The following is a 22566-nucleotide window of genomic DNA, read 5'->3' as shown; positions in this document are numbered from 1 at the left end:
AGGGGACACGAAGAGGAGGATAAGGTAGACCAGCGCAAGGGAGAGGGAAGACAAAGAGGATAAGAGGGTGTGGGTAGGGGGAGTTAATAACTCTACTCCTCCCCAGCAGCATCGCCAGACTAGGCCCTGGGGTCAGGCAACCTATAAAACACATATCTCAAGATGATATTCCTCCAAAGAAAAGGTTCCCTTCAAATACAAGTATAGTATGTGGGATAACTCCTTCTATGCCATATGAAACTCTCCTCATCTAGGTCTCTCCTACTACAACAATGCTTCTCAAACTTACCCATCTCAGCCTCTCTGCATCATATGGCATGACATTGTACAAAGTCCCATGGCCATGTGAAGCAAGATTCAAGGCTGAGCAGCTAATGCTAGGAAAGCCTCTTTCATGAGGGAGTCACAGGTCTCTCATTGCACCTCCATGCACTGAGTGCCATTTTCAACCAGATTATTTGTAATCCTTTGGGACGTTTTATTGATCGAGCTTTGATGTATTTGGTCATAGTTAATAGAAGTCTCTTCTCCCGGGGGGGGCGAGGGGGGGGGGGGGGGGGGGGAGTTTTTTTTTTTAATAAAAAGGGAGGGGGGGGGGGGATTTGTGCAGCAGTTACGTGACGACAAGGACATGCCCACATCCTCAGGGGCAGAGCGATCCACCGCTCTTACAATTTGGAATGGTGTCCCCTAGTCTGCCCGAGATGTCATTATCACAATGGAAAATTTAATATTGGGTACTTTTCTTGAACACATAAATCTTGTACATATTTGGATGAATAAATGATCATCTTTTATTACACTGTATATAATTATACCAAGCACTATAATACATGAGAGTTATTTATCTTCATGAATGACTACCATGTGGGACAACGCTTGAAACAGCCTTCATCCCAACCTCTACAACAATTTACATTTGGCAATTTTGAATTTTGTCTGCATTTTCACCAAGCTCACATTGCAGTCCATCATGGCTTCAAGACCTTGCTAAAATTGCATCTACTGTGAATTCCTATGGAGATTTGCAGGTGTTGACAGAATGGCATCATCTGAATGCTGTTGTAGGGCTTCAATCTTTTTTAAAGCCATGCTCCCCATCCAGAAAAGAGTTGACAAAGTTTATCAGGATCCTGAGCATCTTGAATTAGTTGTTGCACCTGGCACAACAAATATACTCTGTAAGAAGTCTGCATTTGCATTTCCACTCGAATCACTTGAATCTTGAGAATGTAATTTACCTGACCCTGAATGCTCCGCATATCTCCACCTTCATATCCATCCAGCTTTTGTTTTACACGCATTAATGCACGAGCCGCATCTCTATTCCCCTCAATGGCTTCTCCAAAGCTCTCCAGCTCAGATGAGTCCCCATTAGCTTCATCAATGTCATTTGTGTCCTGCAAGACAAAATCTTTTTTGCTGAAGTGAATGTATATAAGAAACAGAGAATCGAAAACCACTAGGAACTTTAAATGCTGTTACCTCAAAACAGAAATGCCAAATTCAACATTGGAGAGTGCAAAATGTAAATAAAAAATGCCCGTCTTAAAATAAAAGGCAAGGTTTTGACCTTCTGCCTTTGTAGTGCCTTCAGAGGAGATAAAGCCCATTTGTAAAGAGGGTCATGTATAAAGACCTGGTGAAAGGGCCAGCAAAAGATTACCTTGTAAGGCAAAGAAATGACACATTCAAGTAAAACAACTTAGATATTCAAAACAGAGTATGCATGATATACTTCGATGATTGTCAATAGTGCATCCTTGTTCATACGCATAACCAGAAGTGTCTCCTCGCAACATCTTCGAAATACTCCTTCAACTCCTGTTACACCCATGCCATCGACTATGTCTCTTGTGAGCCTGAATGGAACCTGTTGCACATAACAATTAAGCATCCTATCATGAGGACTCCAAAAGCTTATTGACTCAATGGTCATATGGAAAAAGGGGACCTAATACAAGGTACTGCCTTATTGATGTTTCATGTAGAACAAGTACACACTGTTCATCAGATTATACCCGTTCTGGAGTCTTCAGCATCAATCCTTGCTCGAATGCTACACCAAGGTCAATATGCACAACTTCTGCAGTCTCCTGATCAATCAATATGTTCATAGCATGCCTATCACCGAGACCAACTATATAGCCCACCTGCATACACAATAATGTTAGCTATTACACCTCAAAAATAAAATAAAAAAGAATTTCGAAAGAAATAAATCATTATATTTTTCTAAAATTTTGACATTTGTGTCACCACTTAAAGCAAAACTGCTTTCTGCTGAAGCTCTCTTTTCCAGTATCCAACCTTGGTATTTTTATGACTTGTCAGCTTTTGTGCAATCGTGAGGTTTTAAAAGCATTTTGGGAGGCAAGAATAAGCCACAATCGTGTTGAATGTGTCCACCTTCGTGTGGACCAAAAACACTAAGAGTGGTGATATGCAGCCTCTTGAAAATTCTTCATTCAAATAATATCAGAAGATAAGCATTGCCCCTTCTACATAGTTTCCAAGCAAATCCAAGAGTAACAGGAAAGACAACCATTTAATTCCCCATTAGATTTAGGAATTTGCTAGAGATTTGTGGAGTTAATAATCAGATTCCCCCATTCTGAGCAACTTGAGGTTAGAGAAGCTGCATGCAAACTCGTACCCCCTCGCCAGACAGAGATATATAGAGCTGGACAAGGTCTAACCATATGATACGGTTATCTCATATCGAGGGATCGACTCGAGTGGTGCATCCATGTTGTACTAGAAGGAAGGCAGTCAATCCATCGGGATTATGTGGCTGGCAAACCATGTGGATACATGTGCATACAATATATCAACCCCGCTCTCTGCTAGTCGTGTGGAAGATTCTAGTGCTAGCCTCTGTTAGATATGCTCAATGCCCCACTTCCTGGTAACCACCAATGGTTCAAGATGCTCAAGTTGTAAGGCCCCCATGTGAGGAGAAGCCATGTGTGAGCCCGGGACACTGGATGGATCCTAACTTGCATGTCAGATGAGGTCTATCAATGAGACCATTGATGGTAGAAAGGTGATTGTGTGGGAGCCCCTTATTCTTGCTGGGGTTTGGGGGCCAGCTGGCCCCCAACTGGGGGGGTCCCAAGGGGGTGAACGGCCCCCTTGGTGGGGGTTCTCGGGGACGAAAGCCCTCGAGGCGACGGTATAGGAATTATTCCCTGAATATTCCATAGGTTGACTCGTCGGTTCCACCGACTAGGTTGACCGGTCGGCTCCACCGACTAGGTTGACTAGTTGGTTCCACCGACTACGTTGATCTGACTACCGCTCTCATAGCTATAAACAGACGACCTCCCCAGTCCATTGTACCAGATCAAATCCTCCAGCAAAGATCTTCCAGCTAGTAGCTCTTCACCTCGTATCTGTCTAGATCGCCATCTAAGCTCCACTGTGGGAGCGCACGGGTGGATGGAGCCATCATCTGTACTACATCAATATTGAAGGAAAATTTTGTTCATCTCCAGTTGCTGCATCCTCTCTATTCTTTGTTCAGTTTCTGTTCCGCTGCGCCGTGTAATTTAACAGCCTCAGTAGTCTCCCGCAAGGAAAGGACCATATGCTGTGGAGGAAAGTCACTCTCTGGAAGGTGGCATTGACCTAGAGAGGTATTGTCACTCCTCAACAAACTTGTATCCACTTGCTTGGTAATTTTTCGTTTACATTTCAATTTTATAGCATGTTTTGCAAAAGTAGATGAAAGTTTTCCTGCAGTTTCAATTAGGTCATGGGGGCTAGGTCTAGCATTTAAGAGTGGACCCCCTTGCATGGGGTTATGGGCATTAGTGACCCACAAGAGTGATGCCTTCTCTTTGAGAAAGGACATTAGGAAATCACACCTCACCTGAGTACCCATCTTTGCAACCGATCAAATGCATAGATTGCAGACTGACCTAGCAACCATCCAAGAGAATGTCTCAAGGCTTTGGGTGTTAACCGGGAGAATGCCAAGAGGCATGGAGATACAAGATAAGACGACAAACAAATAAACCTCTTAACTAAGGTCAATTAAGCTCAAACACAACTTTAGAATAGGTCAATGTGTAGGACAAATTGACCCATTGTTGAAGTCAGAATTCAATTTTGACCACTTTGAAATTTTAGGGTTTTCAGGTGACACGTGGCAGACTAACATGTGTCAGGCTGGCAGCAAGGCCAGCTGCCCCAGCCACTTGGCCATGCATGAGGGGGTGAGTGGCATGCAAGATGACGTGTGGGGCAACCACTTGGTGGGCTAGGCCTATAAAAGAAGGCCCTCCCTCCCTCATTCCACACAAAATAATCCCCCATCCATTTTCTGTCCTCCGTCCTTGGTGCAGCAGACCTCCTCCCTTCCCCATCTTGGGTGCAGCTAGCCTCTTCTCAGGCCCTCTCGGTGGTACAGCAGACATTCTCTCTCCTCTACCAGTCTTTCTCTACTGTGAAAAATTTCTCTCTCTATAGTTTCAGCCCTCTCTTCTTGCAAAAATCTCTCTCTTCTCACCTTTGGAGCAGCAGCCACATCTCTTTCCTTCACCCTAACTTAGAGCAGCCAAAGCACTCTCTCTATAGACCATAGTGCCTTTTCTCTCTAGACTAAGCACCCTTCTTTGAGTTTTTCATCGCTCTAGCCTCAAAATCGAGATCTTTTCAACAAGGGGAGATTAAAGAGGAGTTTGTATCTGAGTTTCTGTTTGTTTTCAGCAATTCCTAAACTCATTTTCGCATTGTGATTTTTTTTCCTAGAAATCTAGCATATGCTACTAATGTTGGATGAATTTGGATTACACAGGCATCTTTCTTGTGGATTGTGATGCCCAGGGAGTCCGGCCCCCTCTAGTTCCAGCATTGAGTCATTCCTTGTATAAAGCTTAATTTGAGCATCCCTTGTTTTTCAGTTTTGTCCTCTCTCGCTCAAAGCTTAAGTCAAAGTTTGTAAGCTGCATTGCACCTTGGTCTTGTATCTCCATTTGAGTAATAAAAGGGCTTGGATAAGACAGGGGGGCAGGGGGGGGGGGGGGGGGGGGGGCGTCTTGGCCCCTCAACTCGAGTGCAATCATTGAATTTTTCTTATTGCTCTTTAAAGTTGTGAAGAAATGCAAGCATTCTCATTCATGCAAACTCCAATCCAACTCGCATCCATGTGCATTGTGAGAACTCTGTAAAAACAGTCTTTAAAACCCTTTATTTGAACTATTGAAAAGCACAGAGTGGTTTCAAGTTTCATGGCAAACTCTATCTGTAGTATCAGATGTGGGACTGAGGGCTTACTTCGAATCATCCCGGAATCCATAATCACCTGCAGCCGCTCAAATCTCTTCCACTCTGTTGTCACCGAAAGTATCTGTTTAAAACCCTTTATTTGAACTGTTGAAAAGCACAGAGTGGTTTTAGGTTTCATGGCGAACTCTGTCTGTAGTATCTGATGTGGGATTGAGGGCTTGCTTCAAATAATCTTGGAATCCACAATCACCTGCAGCCGCTCAAATCTCTTCCACTCTGTCGTCACCGAAAGGTCACTCCCCCAAAAAGGTGTTGTATACATGGCAGTCGGCCTCACTAATCGTTGGGTCCTGAAAGTGCGTAGGAAAGCATTGCCTCTCTAGTTGGGCCAAAGCTCTCTGTCCACGTGTGAGTAGTGCTCTCGCTGCATGGATCATCCTGTAAACTAGACCTATGAAAACTGTCCCCAAGTATGTGTAGGACTGCACTGTCTCTACTGGCTCACCTCGGTAAATGAAGCTGTGTGTGTGTGTGTGTGAAGGGGTGTGTGTATACAGAATGTCATTAGGGAGTATGGAAACTGGCATATGACTAAATGGAGGAATGAGGTTAAATGGGCAAAAAGGACAGCACAACAATTGACTGAATTTTCACATTTAAGGCCTCTCTCTGAATCAGAAAATGTTTCCCTTTCACATGCTCGGATCAAGCTGACTGATAATGATCACAGGAAATTGCACAAATGGAAGATTAGAGCAAGAATGAAACCCCTCATGGATAAGGGCTGCTCATCAAAAGCCTTCTTCCAGGGCCTGCATGCTACTCGAAAGAAAAACTCATGTCTAAGGGTAAGGAAGCTAGATGGCTCTTGGACGCACTTTTTCTCTGATCTCCAAGATGAATGCCAAAATTATTTCCAGAAATTGTTCTCTGCTCCTGGTTCCCCATCAAATCAAATGACTGATGCGAGGACTGAATTTCTTCAATATGTTTATGAGATAGTGGAAACGGATGATGCTCTTACATTGGAGAGACCTTTTATTGACACAGAACTTGATAATGCATTGTCCCACCTCAGCAAATACAAGTCCCCTGGTTGGGATGGCCTTACGGTGGGATTTTATATTTCTTTTTGGGATGATTTGAAAGATGTCCTTTTGCAAATGATCAATGTTGCCTGGCAAGAAAATCACTTGCCGCACCTTTGGAAGCATGGCATAATCAAACTTGTGCCCAAAAAACATCTGTGTGACCATATATCAGATTGGAGGCCTATTACTTTGATGCCTCTAGTTTACAAACTCATTGCCAAAATGATTGTGTATAGGCTTCATGGGATACTGAATGCGGGCCTTCATCCTCATCAGTATGGGTTTGTGCCGCGAAGACAAATCCATGACAATATCTCCAATGCATTGACTGCAATTGAATATGCTGAATACTCGCATCAAGATGTGCTCATATTGCAGGTAGATATTGCTAAGGCATTTGACACTGTTCAATGGGATTTTATCTCTCAAATCATGACAAAGTTGGGCTTTGGTCCCAAGATAGCAAATGCAATTTATTGGCTTTATTCTGGCTCTACTTCTCAATGCATTCTTGGGGGTCATCTATCTCGGTCATGGACATTGGGTAGATCAGTTAGACAGGGCTGCCCTCTTAGTGCTCTCTTCTATGCCATTGCGACCCATCCCGTCTTGATGTATCTTGATCATCTTACAAACACAGGACAGATGACTGGTCTTAAAATCCCCGGGGCTGCATCACAAGCCTATGCTGATGATTCCTTCTTTATGCCACAGAACTCTCCCCGGGAAGTTCACATGCTTATGACCACACTATCATTGTATGGATTAGCAACGGGATTGCATGCCAATTTTGACAAATCTAAATTGCTTCCCCTGAAAGAATGTGACTGGCATTCTATTCTCTGGCCAAGTCAGGCATTTGGGATATCTTATAGGATGGCATATCACCAGGAAGCAGCAGTTAAAATGGATCTTCCAAAGACTTCAACATAAACTGGAATATTGGAAAATTTCCACTTGGCCACTTCATGTCAGGCTCAGAATAGTACAGTCCATTGTAATGTCTTATGTTCAGTTCTTTTTGCCTTTGCTACATTGGTCCTCCAGAGATATTTCAACCTTTATGTCTCAAGCTATGGAGCTGTTATGGGGGACAAAAACTACTGTGAAAGCATTGAGACTGATGAAGATGGAAATGGTGTGCTCTCCTAGGATGCATGGTGGACTTAATGTTCTCAATATAAGATATCATGTACTTGCAAGGAAGGCGAAAATGCTCCATACTTTTTTCCGTCAACAACAGCCATGGACTTGTATGATAGCATCCATGTGTATCAACATGAGGACATCTGCTTATGGCCATTGGACTACTGATCATTGGGAGGTTGTCATTGGGAGATTTGTAGGGAAGATACCCAGCTGTCCTTTCTCTACTGCTCATATACTTGACTGGAAACAAGTACTTTCTAAGGTCAAATGGGCTCCTGATAATTGCTCGGGGACAAACTCAATGAGGAAAGAAAGTATTCATTGGAGTGCCACCTTTGACATTCCCTTGCTTTACAGGAACCTGTTCGGGCATATAATCTCATGAAATTGGGAATTAGATACATCAATGATGTGGTAGATGATCAGGGCTATGTCTTATCTTTTCCTCAGGCCACTGCTTCCTATGCATTTAGGTCGATATGGAAGAAAATTGCTGATTTGTTACATCCTCTTCTGCCTGTTCCTCCTGTGGCTGGCACAGACAGGCTTATGGATTGGAAATTGCAACCCTCTGCTACATGCTCTCATCATATTTCTCTGCCTGCCTTGACCTCCATCAAAGTCTACAGGCTTCTTCAGCCTGCTCCATGGATTCAGTAATACGCTAATACTCTGTGGCATATCAGGAAGCCCCTCTCTTGGTGGAGGAAGAATCTCCGGATATTATGGAAGTGTAAAATGCCTTTGAAACAAAGACTTTTTCTTTGGAGATGCATGACCGGCACATTGTCAGTGGGAATCACACTTGCCAAACGTCACACTGCACCATCCACATGTTTACAATGTCAGGCTCCTTCAGAGACTGTCCCTCATTTGCTTTGGCACTGCCGGTGTTCTAGGAATCTCCTTGGGAGAATTTCAGATCATCTTCGGCACCGTTTCCCGAGTCACAGATTTGGGAAACAATTTTGGTTATTTGGTAGATTTATGAGGTCTCTGTCTCAATACTCACTATTTCTCTCATGGGTGAGATATTGGGCTCTTTGGACAATCTAGAGTGAGCATAATTTGGCATACTTGGGTCGGCAGATTCACAAGTCATATGAATCTTTTCGAGCCTCATTGCGGCAATCCTTATATGATGCCTGCCATGAGGGTGATATACATGCTTCTTGCATAGAGCTTTTCTTTTTATGTTTCTGATCTTTGGGATACTCTCGATTTTGGAGACTTCTCATCTTGTAAATTTATGAGAATATAAATACACTGCACTAGATTTTACTAAAAAAAAAAGTGTGTGTGTGTGTGTGTCTCTAGTGGTGTGTGTGTGTGTGTGAGATACTTCAAGATGATGGCACAATTCTATCTTTTTCTTTAGCTGCTCGCAAATATGGCTTGGGAGCTCATTATCGTCCTTTATGGCATAAAATTTCAGCAATGCTCCAACCGTACTTGCCGGTACCTCATTTAGAAATTCAGCATCGGCTTGAGGATTGGATTTTACGCTCTCCTTCCTCATATGTCCGTCCTTTGAAGCTTTCACATATCACAGTGTCATCATTGTATAGAGTGTTATTACCTCCACCTTGGATTTCCAACAGAGCAAATACTATTTGGCATATGGATCGTCCAATGAAGTGGTGGAGAAAAAGGCTGCGTCTCCTTTGGCATTACAAAGTCCCTCTTCGACAACAACTTTTCCTATGGCGAGTTCTCCTTGGCATTTTTCCATCTGGATAGTTACTCGCACACAGACATATTGCTTCAGCTGTTTGTCACAGATGCTCGCACTCTACTGAATCAGTGCTCCACATCTTTTGGTCCTGTCCAAATACTTCTGATCTCATTGCTCTCATCAGACAGAGGCTTCGACAGCAATTTCCTACTGTTACTTTTGGCAGATTTTTCTGGTTGTTTGGATTTCATCCCCAGAGACAGGGTTTTGATTTATTTTTTGTATGGGTGAGATATTGGACCCTATGGACTTTATGGATGGATAGAAATCATAGAGTCTTTGGTGATCCACTATTTTCATCCTTCCTTTTTTTCAAACGATCTCTGCAACAATCATTCTACGATTGTTTTCAGACTCGTTTGATTGATCAGGATGTGTATACAGCCTATACTGAGATCTTTTCTTGAGTAGTTGCTACTTCGCTTTTGAAGCAGCTATGAATGTAATTATTCTATAGAAATAAAGATTTCTTCTCACAAAAAAAAAGAGTGTGTGTGTGAGAGAGAGAGGAACCTTATCCATGGGGGTCACTCTGGCTCAACGAAGGATTGCATTTGCTTCTTGTCTTCGATGCATGGCCCCTTCTGAAACGGTGCCTCATTTGTTTTGGATGTGCTCCAGCACTAAGACCTTCATATGCAAAATTTCCATGTCGCTTCGCCTTCGTTTCCCTAACTCTCCTTTTGAGAAACATTTTTGGCTTTTTGGCAGACTTCCTACAACCCTGGTCCATTACTCTTTATTTTTGTACTGGGTCAGATATTGGGCTTTTTGGACCATATGGCAAGATCACAACATGAGATATTTTGGGAATCCGTTCTTGCAATCTTATGAATATTTCAGACTCTCCCTACGGCAATCTATCTATGATGCTTGCCATCAAGGAGATCTTCCTCAGTCATGCCTGGAAATAGTTTCTCTTTGCTTTTGATTTCCTGTTGAGGCTCTCTTTTTTTTTTTTTTGAGACCCTCATGTAAATTTTGATGATAATATAATCATGGATTTACCCAAAAAAAAAAAGTGTGTGTGTGTGAGAGAGAGAGAGAGAGAGAGAGCTCTTGAAAGAGAACTCGCCTCTCCTATAAACCTGGTATGACGTGTTAAAGACCATAACTTTGGTCTTCCCAAGGTTTACAGACAACCCTCTGTCCTGACAAAAGCTGTGGAGTGCATGGATATGTGCCTGTAAACCCTGCTGGGAGGAAGAAATAAGAACCACGTCATCTGCATAGAGGAGAATCGGTATCATGGATCCTGCCAGTAAAGAACCTGTACCACCCATCGTCTATATGTACATCTCTAACTCATCGATATAGAGACCAAAGAGTGTCGGAGACAAAGGACACCCCTGCTTCACCCCTATCGTACTGCGTACTTCCCCCGACAGCCCCGCCCGTGTCCTGACTCTACCTGTGACTCTCTCATACAAGGCCATGATCGCCCATTGAATCTCCCCACTGAATCCCAAGTCACAAAGTCGCTGGAAGAGTCTGAAACGCGGCACAGTGTCAAATGCCTTTCTGAAGTCCACGAAGCAACAATGGAGCCGTTGCTTACGTGACTTCGCCTCCTCAATCAAAGCCCTGAGTGTGAAGATATGATCTAGAGTCGAGTGCTCTGCACGAAATCCTGCCTGCCCTCTAGCTCTCATACCTGTCGCCTCGGCATGGTCATTTATATGTCCTTCTAGAATGGTCGCATAAATCTTGGCCATGACATGGCCAATCATAATGGTCCTGTAGTTCGACGCCTCCAAAGGATCCCCCGACTTGTGTATGGGTACTATAGTATTTTCTAGCCAACTAGGTGGAAGACCTGTACAAATGGACTCGTTAAAAAGACGGGAGAGGACTGTAGCTAAGGCATCAATCCCATGGATTACATACTCTGCTTGCAATCCATCATGGTCCTTAGCTCTCCCAGTCTTCAAACGATGAACTGCTGCTCGGACACTACTGGATGAGAATAAGGCAGAGGAGGTGGGTCTAGGCACATGGGATAAGTCGATCTGTGGCTGGTCTGGAATATCATATAAAGTGGAAGTATAGGCAAGCCAAACCTGCGGGTCTGTAAGAGGAGTTTGAGATTTCAAGCGAAGGAATTTCTTCCAGAATTCCTTGGAGTCACAGCTGAAAAGTAAACTTCTCAGCTCCTCCTCATTCCGGGCTAGAAATTGGCGCTTTTTGCGTCGCACCAAACGCTTGTAACTCTTCTTGGTCTCAATGAGGAGGGGAGACTTCTCCTGTGTCTCAAGGCGAAGCTTCCTGCAGAGTTCTTTACACCCCTCATCATACCATCCATTACAAGGCACAAGACCGACTGGTGGAGGACCGGATGTGTGAGTGAGAGAGAGAGAGAGAGAGAGAGAGAAAGAAAGAAAGAAAGAAAGTGTATTATTGTCCACTAGAGGCCAAAATGGGCCCATGGGACATCAAGAACTCTGCATACAAGATAGCACAAAATCAACGTGCCCCAAAGAAGAGGCATCGTCGAATATCATCTAAGTGCTACGCAATATAATGCAAGTGAAAGTACATAATGTCAAATCTGAGCCTAAATACAGAGTAAACTAGATGCAAGGAAACCGCCCCCGGGTGCAAAATGGGGGGATGAGCACAATATGCCAATGCAAAGATACAAGTCCAGGTGTCACGGAGTCTGAGAACCAAAATAATACTGGAAATCCTGTCCATCGACTCTGCCTCCTGCTATGAGAGTACAAATCTGGGCAAAGGTGAGGTGAGCGGCTGGTGGGGCGAGATCTCCATGAGTAAGTCTCCTCCGAAATGCTGCCATCATCCGAAATGCTGCCATCATCCTGGATCGTCTGGAGATGAAGCGGCGAGTACGTCCCCTATGTAACAAGATCCTGCGGCGTCTACAAACCATCTCATATGTACATCCACATGGTGGAGGCATGTGTCCTGTGTGGGCTCTGCCGTCCTCGTGCTCCTCCTGGTCTCTGTCCTCTGGTATGGCGTGTGCCTGAGCTCTATGAGGCTGGGCTCTATCACGCTCCGGTCTGTGCTCTCTGAGGTAGTCTCGCCGAAGCATAGTGGCCTCCCTGACATAAAGGGCTAGGCAATAGTGAGAGAGAGAGAGAGAGAGAGAGAGAGAGAGAGAGAGAGAGAGAGAGAATCTCGTATTTTCTCTCTCTCAGATTTCCGGCACACAGGTTCTTGAGGTCTTTCTGGATATTTGGCAGATTACCAGCTACTTTGTCCCAGTACTCTCTTTTCTTTCATTGGATCAGATACTAGGCGTTGTGGACTATGGCTATAGTGTAATCATACATTTCTAGCTTCTCCTTTTCAACACCCCTATGAGTTCTTCCGGGCCTAATTGCAGCAGTCCTTACAGATGCCTTGCATGAGGAGGATTTGGATGTCTCTTGCATTGAGCTTTTCTTTTATTGTTTCTAATGGATAGGGCATTGGCTCTTTTATGGAGTCCTGCCCTTTTGTAAAATGATTGTTTCATAATATGATGTTCATAGTTTCACAAAAAAAAAAAAGTTTGTGTGTGTGTGTGTGTGTGTGTGTGTGTATGTGTGCGTGAGAGAGATAGAGAGAGGTCCTCGGGGAGACCTTGCGGACCTATGGGGCACAGTACACCAAGAGGAAACAACTCATACAAGCCTCAATGGACTGAAGCAAAGGGTGAGCTAGGGCCCTTGTTGAGTGCTATGCTTATCTCAAGAGCTCAAGAGCTCAAACAAAACTCAAATCTCACCTAAAAACTGAAAGCTAAAATTCAAAAACTCAAAAGCCAAAACCCGGCACCGTGGTGGCTCTCCAGTGGGCTGCAAAGATATCCCAGATCTACATGTGTCGAATTGTCTCTCAATGTGGCGGGGGTCGTGGTCTCCTCGATCTCTGTATCTGATAGGTTATGCCAAGAGTGATGCCTTGTCCCTGGCGGTCTCCTTTGAGGAGTCTATTCAACATTGTCTAGGGATTGCAGACATGCGAGGATTGTCTGGAAGGAGATTGCTACTCTCTTGAGCGCTTCGTTCCTTCCCCCTTCCTCATCACTTGGGGCTCGGCGGCTTGGCTCTCTTAGGATATTACAAGTCTTTTATGAGAGGCATGACTCTTCTTGGGCTCTTTCAATTCAACAACATTTAGTTGAGTCATGCTCTCTCCCCACTATCCTTATAGACTTGCAAATACCTTGGTCGATACTTTTTGGGAGATTCTAGCGAGCATCTTAGCATGGCATATTTGGAGAGCCAGATGCACGAAGGCTTTGGACAGCTCCCAGATCCACCCTTCACACACATTGGCTAGTATTTGGATGGATACCGTCCACACTTTGATGGCCATTTGGGTGAGCATGCATGGGTCTTCACGGGTGGCTTCTATCAGGAGGATTGTTTTCCTTATACAGTGAATTGGCTCCCCATTTTCTCGAGGTCCATTGTAAGGTTGAGGTGGCACATTCATCCTCAACCTTGGTGCTTTTTAGTTCCCTCTCCTTGCACAATGTATTTCTGCCATGAGCTTTGCTCTTGGGATATCTTTCATACTAAATAGCAGTCTTTTCATTGAAAATAAATAAATAGTCATGTTGTTAGAAACAATTCAAGGCTTGCAGCTTTTCGGTCTCTAATACATGTTAGTTGTTCTTTTGAGAAGTGAGAAATGCCCTTCTTTGTTGTTTGTTGAAAGTATTACAAACCATTATTTTCATAGGGTGTGCATTGGACATAAGGGGGATGAAGTTCAACAGGTAATTCCAAAACATTAAAAATATGTTTGAAACTTGTAATAGCAAGAGCTCCCAGCTTGAAAAACTTTCCAATCACTTTCAATTTCAGTACAACACACACCCAAAAAAGTTTAGCCTGGTGGCTCAACTGCTGCTGCTCCCTGCTCCTCCTGCTCCCCTCCTCACTGCTCTCCTCGCTCCCTGCTGCTGCTGCTCCCCTGCTCCCTGCTGCTCCTCCTGCTCCCCCCCTCGCTGCCCCCTCCCTTCCCTCCTGCTGCTGCTCCTCTCCCCGCTCCCTGCTTCCTCTCTCCCCGCTCCCTGCTGCTTGCCCCCTCCCTTCCCTCCTCGCTGCCCCTCCTACCTGCCCTCTCCCCCGCACTGCCCCTTCCCCCGCGCTGCAGCCTCCCCCCCTGCGCTGCAGCCTCCTCCCCCCCCGCGCCCGCTGCTGCCCTGCGCTGCAGCCTGCTGCTCCCCCCCCCGCACCCGCTGCTGCTCTCCCCCCGCTGCAGCCTGCTGCTCCCCCCCGCTCCTGCTGCTGCTTTCTCCCCGCTGCAGCCTGCTGCTGCTCCTCCTCCCCCCTCCTTCCCCTCTCCTCTACTCCTCTTCTCCCCCTCTCCTCCACTCATCCTCTCCCCTTTCTTCCCCTCCTCTTCCCTCCTCCCTTCTTCATCACCCTCTCCTTCTTTTGGATTACCCCTATTGTCCTATAGGGGTCTCCTCGGATTCAGGAAAGCAGATGGAGTTTTTATTTTTTCTGTTTGAATCGGCCAACACACCTCGATTGACGAATGGGTTCCCATTCAGTCAATCCGTCTTCGCTCGCACCGGCCGCGAGAACTGTCACTTTTTCAAAAGACGAGCTACATCAGTTGCAAAAGGATTTCGAACATGAGTGTTCCACGACTCTCTTCGCATGCATTCATGGCTCACAACCCTCCAGGTTACAAGCTAGAGATTGGATGATGTCGGCGCTTCCTCAGGACCTCGCCCCCCACCTCAAGAATGTTCATTTGTTGGGACGGGGTTTCTTTCACGTGTGCCTAGATTTCCCGGACGTCACGAGAGACCTGCTACAGGCCGGGTTTCTACTTCTAGGCTACAGGAGGATCTTCTTGTTTCCTTTCCAACTGGGATTTGACCCAGTTAAAGAGGACAAGCAGGGAGTTTCTGTTTTCATCAGGTTCCTTGGTCTTCCCTCAGTTTATCACCGGCTTCTTTCACTTATTGGCGAGAGGTTTGGTGTGGTGGCAGAGATCCCCCCTCTCCCTGGCGAGCCCTCTTCGGCTGTTGAGGCAATCAAGATGGACGGGGTTCCCAGGGTTAGGGTCATTGTCCAAGACCCCAATATTTCAGATGACCACATCATGCTACAGCGACCCGATGGGTCTTTCTTCCGCCAGAGATTTGAGGTTGCAGGTCAGCAGGACCAGTGCAGGATTTGCAGATCCTCGAGGCACTTCGCCAGAGATTGCCCAAAGAAGAAAAAGTGGACCACAAAGCAACCAGCTCGTACTAGCTTACGACAGAGAGCTGGAGCAGGACATACCGCTCCACAGACACGGCCTCAGACATGGGCTCCCCCCTCTCCTAGGGCTACTCGAGTCCCTTCGGCACCCCGCGCCACCTCTGGCCGGGTTCCGGTCGCGACTAGGCCCTCTACTCTAGTTCACTCCTCCACCTCTTCGGAGGCTACCCCCTTGGAGCCTCAGGAGGAGACTACTGTTCAGGAGCCTTGTTCGACTCCACCCTTGGATCAGGTTGTACCTTCCTCAGTAGCGCAGGTTGTTGGCACCTCGTCTGCACCACTTTTTGATTAGGATCCAGTACAGGTGCCTCCCTCTTTGGACAGAGGGAAGGGGGTTTTACATTCTCTTCCTGCTTCGGTAGGAATCCTTCGTACCCCCTCCCCAGGACTGGCTCAGCGGAACTCTTTTTTCGCTTTGGAGGACCTCTCTAGCCTCCCGGATGATGATTTTGTACCCTCTACTTTTGAAGAGCCAGTTATCGGCTTCCCTGTTGAGAGATCCTTCTCTCTCTCACCTGTGGACTTTCCTCCCCTCGGACCTCGTGTGTATGGCAGGAGGCCTACTCTGGTAGAGGCTTCTGTTTCCGCCACCAGGTCGGGTAAGGTATTCCAACCCACTTCCTCCCGCCGATGAGGATAGCCAGTTGGAATATACAGGGATTGGGCGGCATCCCTCATCGCCGTCGCAGACAGCTGATCAAGAATCAACTCCATCCAGGTGTTTCAGGCGGCTCCCTAGACATTCTTTTTCTTCAGGAACACAAACTGGATATCAGAGATTGCTCCAAGTCGGGTAAGCTGCTCTCAGGCCGGACTTTTTGGCTTCCTGCCTTGGGAACCAGAGGAGGTACATGCATTTCAGTTTCAGAATCTGTTCTCCCTCTGGTCATTGGACACGGTACCATAATCCCCTCCAGGGCCCAGTGGGTTTTACTTCTGATTGACGGACGTAAGGTTGGTTTCCTCAACCTTTATGCTCCGAACAACAGAGGGGACCGTGTTTTGTTTTAGAAAAAGTTGCTCTCGTGGGCTGACATTGCGGATTCATGGATTATTGGAGGTGACTTCAACATGGTTGAGGCACCTTCGGATAAGAAAGGGGGTAGAGAAGGTGGTATCCACTCCCTTGAGAGAGCAGCCTGGGATGCCTTCTTGTTCAGGTTCAGTGGCAGAGATGTTTGGTCAGATGATGCATTTCTTGTTCAGTCTCAGTCACTTTTGTTTTCATGGTCGAACCATAGGGTGCAGATGCCTATCCATGCTCGGATTGACAGATTCTATGTGGGTGACTGGGCTCTTGATAGAGGGGGGACGGTTTGCATTGCACCCGGTGTTTCCACTTCATACCATTTTCCGGTAATTTTGTCCATTTCAGAGCCTCATCTGAGAGGACGGTCTCACAGTATCAGGATCCCAGACGCCTTATACACGGATGAGACTCTCACAGAGGCAGTGTTGGAGATCTGGGTTTCTCATATGCAGGGGGGGTGGCCGGTCCTTCACATGTGGCCACAACACTTGACAGTATCAACGACTTCTATCACTCAGTTGCTAGTGCTCGGCAAGGTGAGGTATTCAGGCGAGAGATCGGTATCCGCCGCCAATTGGCAGCCCTTCAGAGGGAGGAGCAAAAACGACCTTCAGATGCTTGGATATAGGAGCGCCTTGCTGCGGCAAGGGCTCACTTGCAGACCTTGCTTGATCAGAGAGCAGAGTATGCCTTCCATGCACGGGAGTCCTTTTGGATACAGATGGGAGGGAGAGTCAATAAACACTTTCTCTCTACACTTGGCCCCAGACATAGTAGAGAGAGTGTCAGGCAGCTTATTGACTCTGACGGCGTTTTGCAGTCCCACCATCCGGAGACCGTCATGTATTTAGCGACAGATTTTTATACCTCCCTTCTTTCCGCAAATCCGAACTCACAGGCTAGAGAGGTGGCTAGAGATGAAGTTTGGCAGAGTTTACCTGTGTTGGTCACCCCAGAGATGTTATGCTCACTTGATGCACGCTTTACCAACACAGAATTCAAGACTGCTCTTTCTACCCTTCATAAGGGCAAGTGCCCTAGTTCCGATGGTCTTACTCCCTCTTTTTTTATAGCCTTTCGGGATATGATAGGTGATCATATTACTTCAGCCCTGCAGGGCATTTGGGACTCGGGCGAGATGCCTGACTCACTGACTGAGGGACTCATTCACCTTATCCCGAAAGGTGGCAACATGAATTTTGTATCCCATTGGAGACCCATCACTCTTTTGGGCACTCTTTACAAAATCCTTGCCAAGGTGATCAGCATCCGACTACAGCCCCTTCTTCCAGATCTCATCCATGATACTCAGACAGGCTTTGTGCATGGCAGGAGCATTTTTTATAATATCTTTTCCTTTTGGGAAGCCACAGAGTGGGCTATGCAGAGTGGACAGAGGCTAGCAGTTTTACTCTTGGACTTCGAGAAAGCCTATGACAGAGTAGATTGGGGTTTTCTTGAGGGCACTCTTCTACGGTTTGGATTTTCAGATGCTTGGATCAGAGGGGTGGCCTCCCTTTACAGATCAGCCCACAGCCAGGTTTTGATTGGAGGGGTAAGGGGTGACAGGTTTCAGATTTCCAGATCAGTTCGTCAGGGATGCCCTTTAGCCCCCTTCCTCTTTCTTTTTGTGGCAGAAGCTATGAGTATCTTCCTTAGATCTCAAGCTGAGCTTTTTGGGCTGAGACTACCCTTGAGACAGGAGCAGGAGCTTTTTGACTGTGAGTTGGCTGATGACACTGCTATTTTTATTTAGGCCTCCTTGCAGTCACTTGATTCTTTCCGGACAGCCTTGGATATTTTTTGCTCAGCTGCAGCGGCACACATTAACTGGCATAAATCCTTTGGCTTTTGGATCAGTGATGAGGACACTCCAGGCTGGGGATTTGACATTGGTTTTTCCTGGATTCAGAGGGGTGTTCCTATCAGGTATTTGGGATGCCAGGTAGGATTGGACATCTCTTCAGCACAGCAGTTTGCCCCAGTACTAGAAAGTATAAGGAAAAAGCTCTTTTTTTGGAGCTCTGCTAAACTCGACCTTGCATCTAGAGTTGTGGTAGTGAACCAGGTTCTCTTGGCCACCTCCTGGTTCGTGTGTTCTTGCTGGTGCCGGTCTAGGGATTGCATCACTCAGCTCATCAGACAAGTCATGAATTTTTTATGGAGTGGACTTGATGGCACAGCAGATGTTGCAGCAAGGGTGGCCTGGGAGACTATTATTCTCCCTACATGTGAAGGGGGCCTTAATGTCATTGACCCGGACTTGCAGTGTAGGGCTTTGCTTTGTAAGGTGGTGGTGAGGGGACTCATGCCTGGGCAGGAACCTTGGAAGGATTTCTTTTGTGGACGCATTCAGGCTTGCACACCAACCTTGGGAGATGATTGGGTGGACAGCCCTCGATGGATTTTCACATCAGCCCCTCTCAGATCTCCTGCCTCTCCTCTCATGATTGCCATCCTGAAAGCTTGGGGGAGCTTCAGGAACACTCTTCGAAGGATTACGCCTTCTACTGTCAAAGAGATTGACAGGCAGCCGATCATTTGGAATGATAGTATTCTTGACGAGCATGCTAGACCATTGGGCACTTCCCATTACATGCAATGGTCTAAATGGGAGAGAGGCCCCGCCTACACAGTAGGCACTTGGAAATCTTTTATCAGGCTACCTGTGGATCAGAGACTGCAGTCCGTGAGTCACCTCAGAGGGATAGCATGCAGGATTCAGCAGATAGATGCAGCCATCACGGTGGAATGGACAGTTGAGCTGCCTATTACTTCACCACTTGGATGGGGGCTTTTTCGAGGACATCAGTTCCTTTACAGGTGATCGCTCTCCGAGGTCTTGAGGAAGACGCACTGGTCTTTGTTGTTGGGAATGGAGGTTTACTTTCTACATCCAAGGATGGCATTCTTCTTGAGGTTGCCTTTCAGCCTGTCAGGATTGCTGGTTTTGTGGACTTTGGAGCAGGCTTGCAGTGGTACTTAGACCCCGACCCTCTGCTCTTGGCCTTGGGATCCTGAAGGTTGTGGTTATATGGAGGTGCACCTATCAGGTGCTTGCAATGGGACCCAGGAGAGTGGGAATGGATAGATCATGGGCACCGAGAGAGGGGGATTCCCTTCTTTCGTTTCACGGTTGGTAATGCCAGGAGGTTTCAGCTGAACAGTAGGGGTTGGATTCCCTCCAGAGCCCCCCATTGGGAAAGCTTCTTCATCACCGCAGACTTGCGTAGAAATTTCTGGAGGAGGCTATGAAAATCCCTTAGAAATAGAAAGGTCACTCTTTTCTTTTGGCTTTCTATTCATGGAGGGATTGCAGTGAACCTGTGGAGATCACGATTTGGGGCTGATCCCACTTGTCCTCGATGCCATTCTGCAGAGGAGTCAATGCGACATTGCCTTTGGGACTGCAGTCAGGCGAGGACTGTTTGGAAAGGGGTTGCTCGGATACTCAGCATCTTTCACACTTTCCCTTTCTTCATGACTTGGGGCTCGGTCGCATGGTTATCTCTTACCGGGCCCCAGGTGTTTTATGAGGGTGAGCCTTCTTCTTGGGCACTCTCGGTCTGCCGGAAGGTGATAGAGCCCTGCTCTCTACAGGATGTACCACTTACTCCCTTCAGAGCTTCTCATGTTTCAGTGAACACCTCTTGGAAGATTTTGGCTAGCATTTCCTCTTGGCACATTTGGAAAGCCAGATGTACTGAGGCCTTGGATGGCACCCAGATACACCCATTACAGGTGTTCACAGGTATTTGATCTGACACGGTTCACACTTTGATAGCCATATGGGCTAGCATGCAGGGCCCTTCACGGGCAGCCTCTTCTAGAAGGACTATATTTCTTCGAGTTTGGAGAGGTTCTCGGAGGTTTCTACCGGATTGAGATAGCACTATCAGCCTCAATCCTTTCTTTTTGGCTCGTGAGCTTTTCGTGCATTGCATGATGTATCCCATATGGGGCTTTCTCTAACGGTTTTTCTTTAATACTTAATAGAAGTCTCTTTTTGCAAAAAAAAAAAAAAAACTTTCCAAATACCTGTTGGGATCAAGATCAAAGGCACATACAATTTTACTACAAAAGAAGTAATGTTCCTGTTAGTCAGCCAATCCACCCAGTCCATCCAGCCAATAAGAAATAGAGATGCCCCTTTCAATGGTGAGCATTACTAGCAAAATTGTTGTGAGACACAAGATTGGACATGAATGAGGTAGCACAACCCGTGCATCCCTGAGATCGAAGGCACGCACAATTTTATGACAAAGAAAGAAATGTTCCTGTTAGCCAGCCAATTCACCCAGTCCATCAAGCCAATAGAGTAGCCTCTTTCAATGGTGAACATTACGAGCAAATGTGTTGGATAGTTGAAATATATGTCGTAAAGAGTAGCAAATCTGGTTCACCAGATTGTTATCTGATGCTAAGTTGTCTACAAGCTGTCCATGAAAATGTGAAATAGCTCTAAAATCTCTTCAATAAAATGCTTTACAAGGCCTCAATGAAGTTTCTCATCAAATTTCCCATTCAGTGGGTCTTCCGGCTCTGTTTGTACTCAAGGTTCCTAGTAGCAATCTGAGTGTTGTCTGGTTCTAAGTTGTTTAACAAATGTGAAATAGCTCTCAAAGCTCTTCAATCAAATGCTTTACACATCAAATTAGAAGGAATGATAAAATCCAATGTCCCTTGAGTGGCGTCTTCCAGCTATGTTCGAGCTCCAGCTTCCTAGTTCCAGGGCAGGGTATGAGGTGACTTTTCTCATCCTGCAGAATGCAACTTTGTTCTCGGCTGCTTTAATCATGAAAATTTGATTGCAATCTACTCATTATCATCTCCCTAGATTCAATGGCATCACAGCACTTTGTCATGCAAACGAACGAAACCAGCTCATACGATATCAGAGCTTTGGCATTGATATTTGAAGACAAATTGATGCAAGTACAGATATCATAGTATACTAAACCATACCACAAGGCCTTTTAGTCATTTCCCTTTCCATAGCTTCACCCTTCTGATGTTTTCCGCAGGGACTTTGGAAGGCACGGATGTTGTTTGTTTAGTACACATTGCGTATTTAAACTTGTTCAAAATCAATTCATACAAAGAGCACATGGAAATTACCATGGAGCTTGTTGCAACACTGCGTATGTACGCAAGCCTTTTCTTAAACCAGTCTGCTGGTTGAGCAAAATTTTCAAGGAAAAAACAGTGCAAGACAGGTCTGGAAAAAACCCAACAATACATTATAAGCCAGCCTTCTTGATTCCTTCTCCTAACATTTGTGTAAAAGGGTTTAACAGGGATAAGCGAAGTAAACCTTGCTGTTATTGTTTAAACCAGAAAATTGTTGAGAGTTAAATCACGTACCGGAAATTCTGACAAACAGTTTGGAAAGCCTTCTCTTTGTCTGTCTCCTGTGATACAAAAAACGTGACAATATTTCCTCATGAAAAGTGGAAAATATTTAAAATGAAGTTTCTCAGGTTAACAGTTAAAGATTCTATGTGCCCCTCTCTTCCTCTCTCTTTCTCTCTTCCCAAGAAAGGAATCCTCTATTAAAATTGGAAAACATTACAAAAGATTCAGCTATGTGCAAAGCCCTGAAAGAAAAAGCTAGCTCTCCTTTGTGGGGTTCCAGCTCACTGCCTAGGTTAATTGGAAGTAGATGCAGACCACAGGGTCGTGGACTATATAACCAATGGATTCCTAGGTCCATGAAGTGTAAGATTGTATCCCTCTCTGGCATCAGTCAACTAAAACTTGCACTAATTTCAGGGAATGCACAAAATCCAGGACATGTACAGTATAAAGAAGACATGAATAGAGGGGGCCTCTTTTTTGCCATTTTCTTTTTTTTTGGGGGGGGGAAGCGGGGGGGGCATGAAGAATGATTAGGGTCTCACTTTATCCATATGGTCCCTGCACATCAAAAACGTCCAATCTCCAAGTCCATACCGGCCATGAGCACCACCTGCTCTATTGCTGAAATTATATACATATTAGAATTGAAATGACATGCATTCAGATTTGTTCTTCATGACCCCAATCACACTTCCTTTCCAGAAACCAGAGTGCCATGTACTGAACATTTTTACA

General features: G+C 45.7%; 1 protein-coding gene across 1 annotated transcript in view; it reads right to left on the bottom strand.

Moving 5' to 3' along the window:
• Positions 1-771: 771 nt before the first annotated feature.
• Positions 772-22566, bottom strand: part of ATM (Serine/Threonine-kinase ATM-like protein) — a 312761-nt gene continuing 290966 nt past the window's right edge. The window contains exons 72-79 of the mRNA XM_087389269.1: positions 22374-22452; positions 21838-21884; positions 21592-21691; positions 2022-2153; positions 1739-1873; positions 1574-1639; positions 1242-1400; positions 772-1160 (exon numbers count right to left, since the gene is read on the bottom strand). Of these exons, the coding sequence (XP_087245395.1) occupies positions 1083-1160; positions 1242-1400; positions 1574-1639; positions 1739-1873; positions 2022-2153; positions 21592-21691; positions 21838-21884; positions 22374-22452 (796 nt within the window). The 3' untranslated portion in view covers positions 772-1082. The remainder of the gene's footprint in view (positions 1161-1241; positions 1401-1573; positions 1640-1738; positions 1874-2021; positions 2154-21591; positions 21692-21837; positions 21885-22373; positions 22453-22566) is intronic.

Source organism: Dipteris shenzhenensis, chromosome 18 (assembly GCF_047967505.1).
Source record: "Dipteris shenzhenensis isolate YYH24624 ecotype China chromosome 18, Dip_SZ_1.0, whole genome shotgun sequence".
Taxonomy (NCBI): Eukaryota; Viridiplantae; Streptophyta; class Polypodiopsida; order Gleicheniales; family Dipteridaceae; genus Dipteris; species Dipteris shenzhenensis.
The sequence above is the reverse complement of the archived record's forward strand: the minus strand, read 5'-3'. Positions and strand labels throughout refer to the sequence as shown.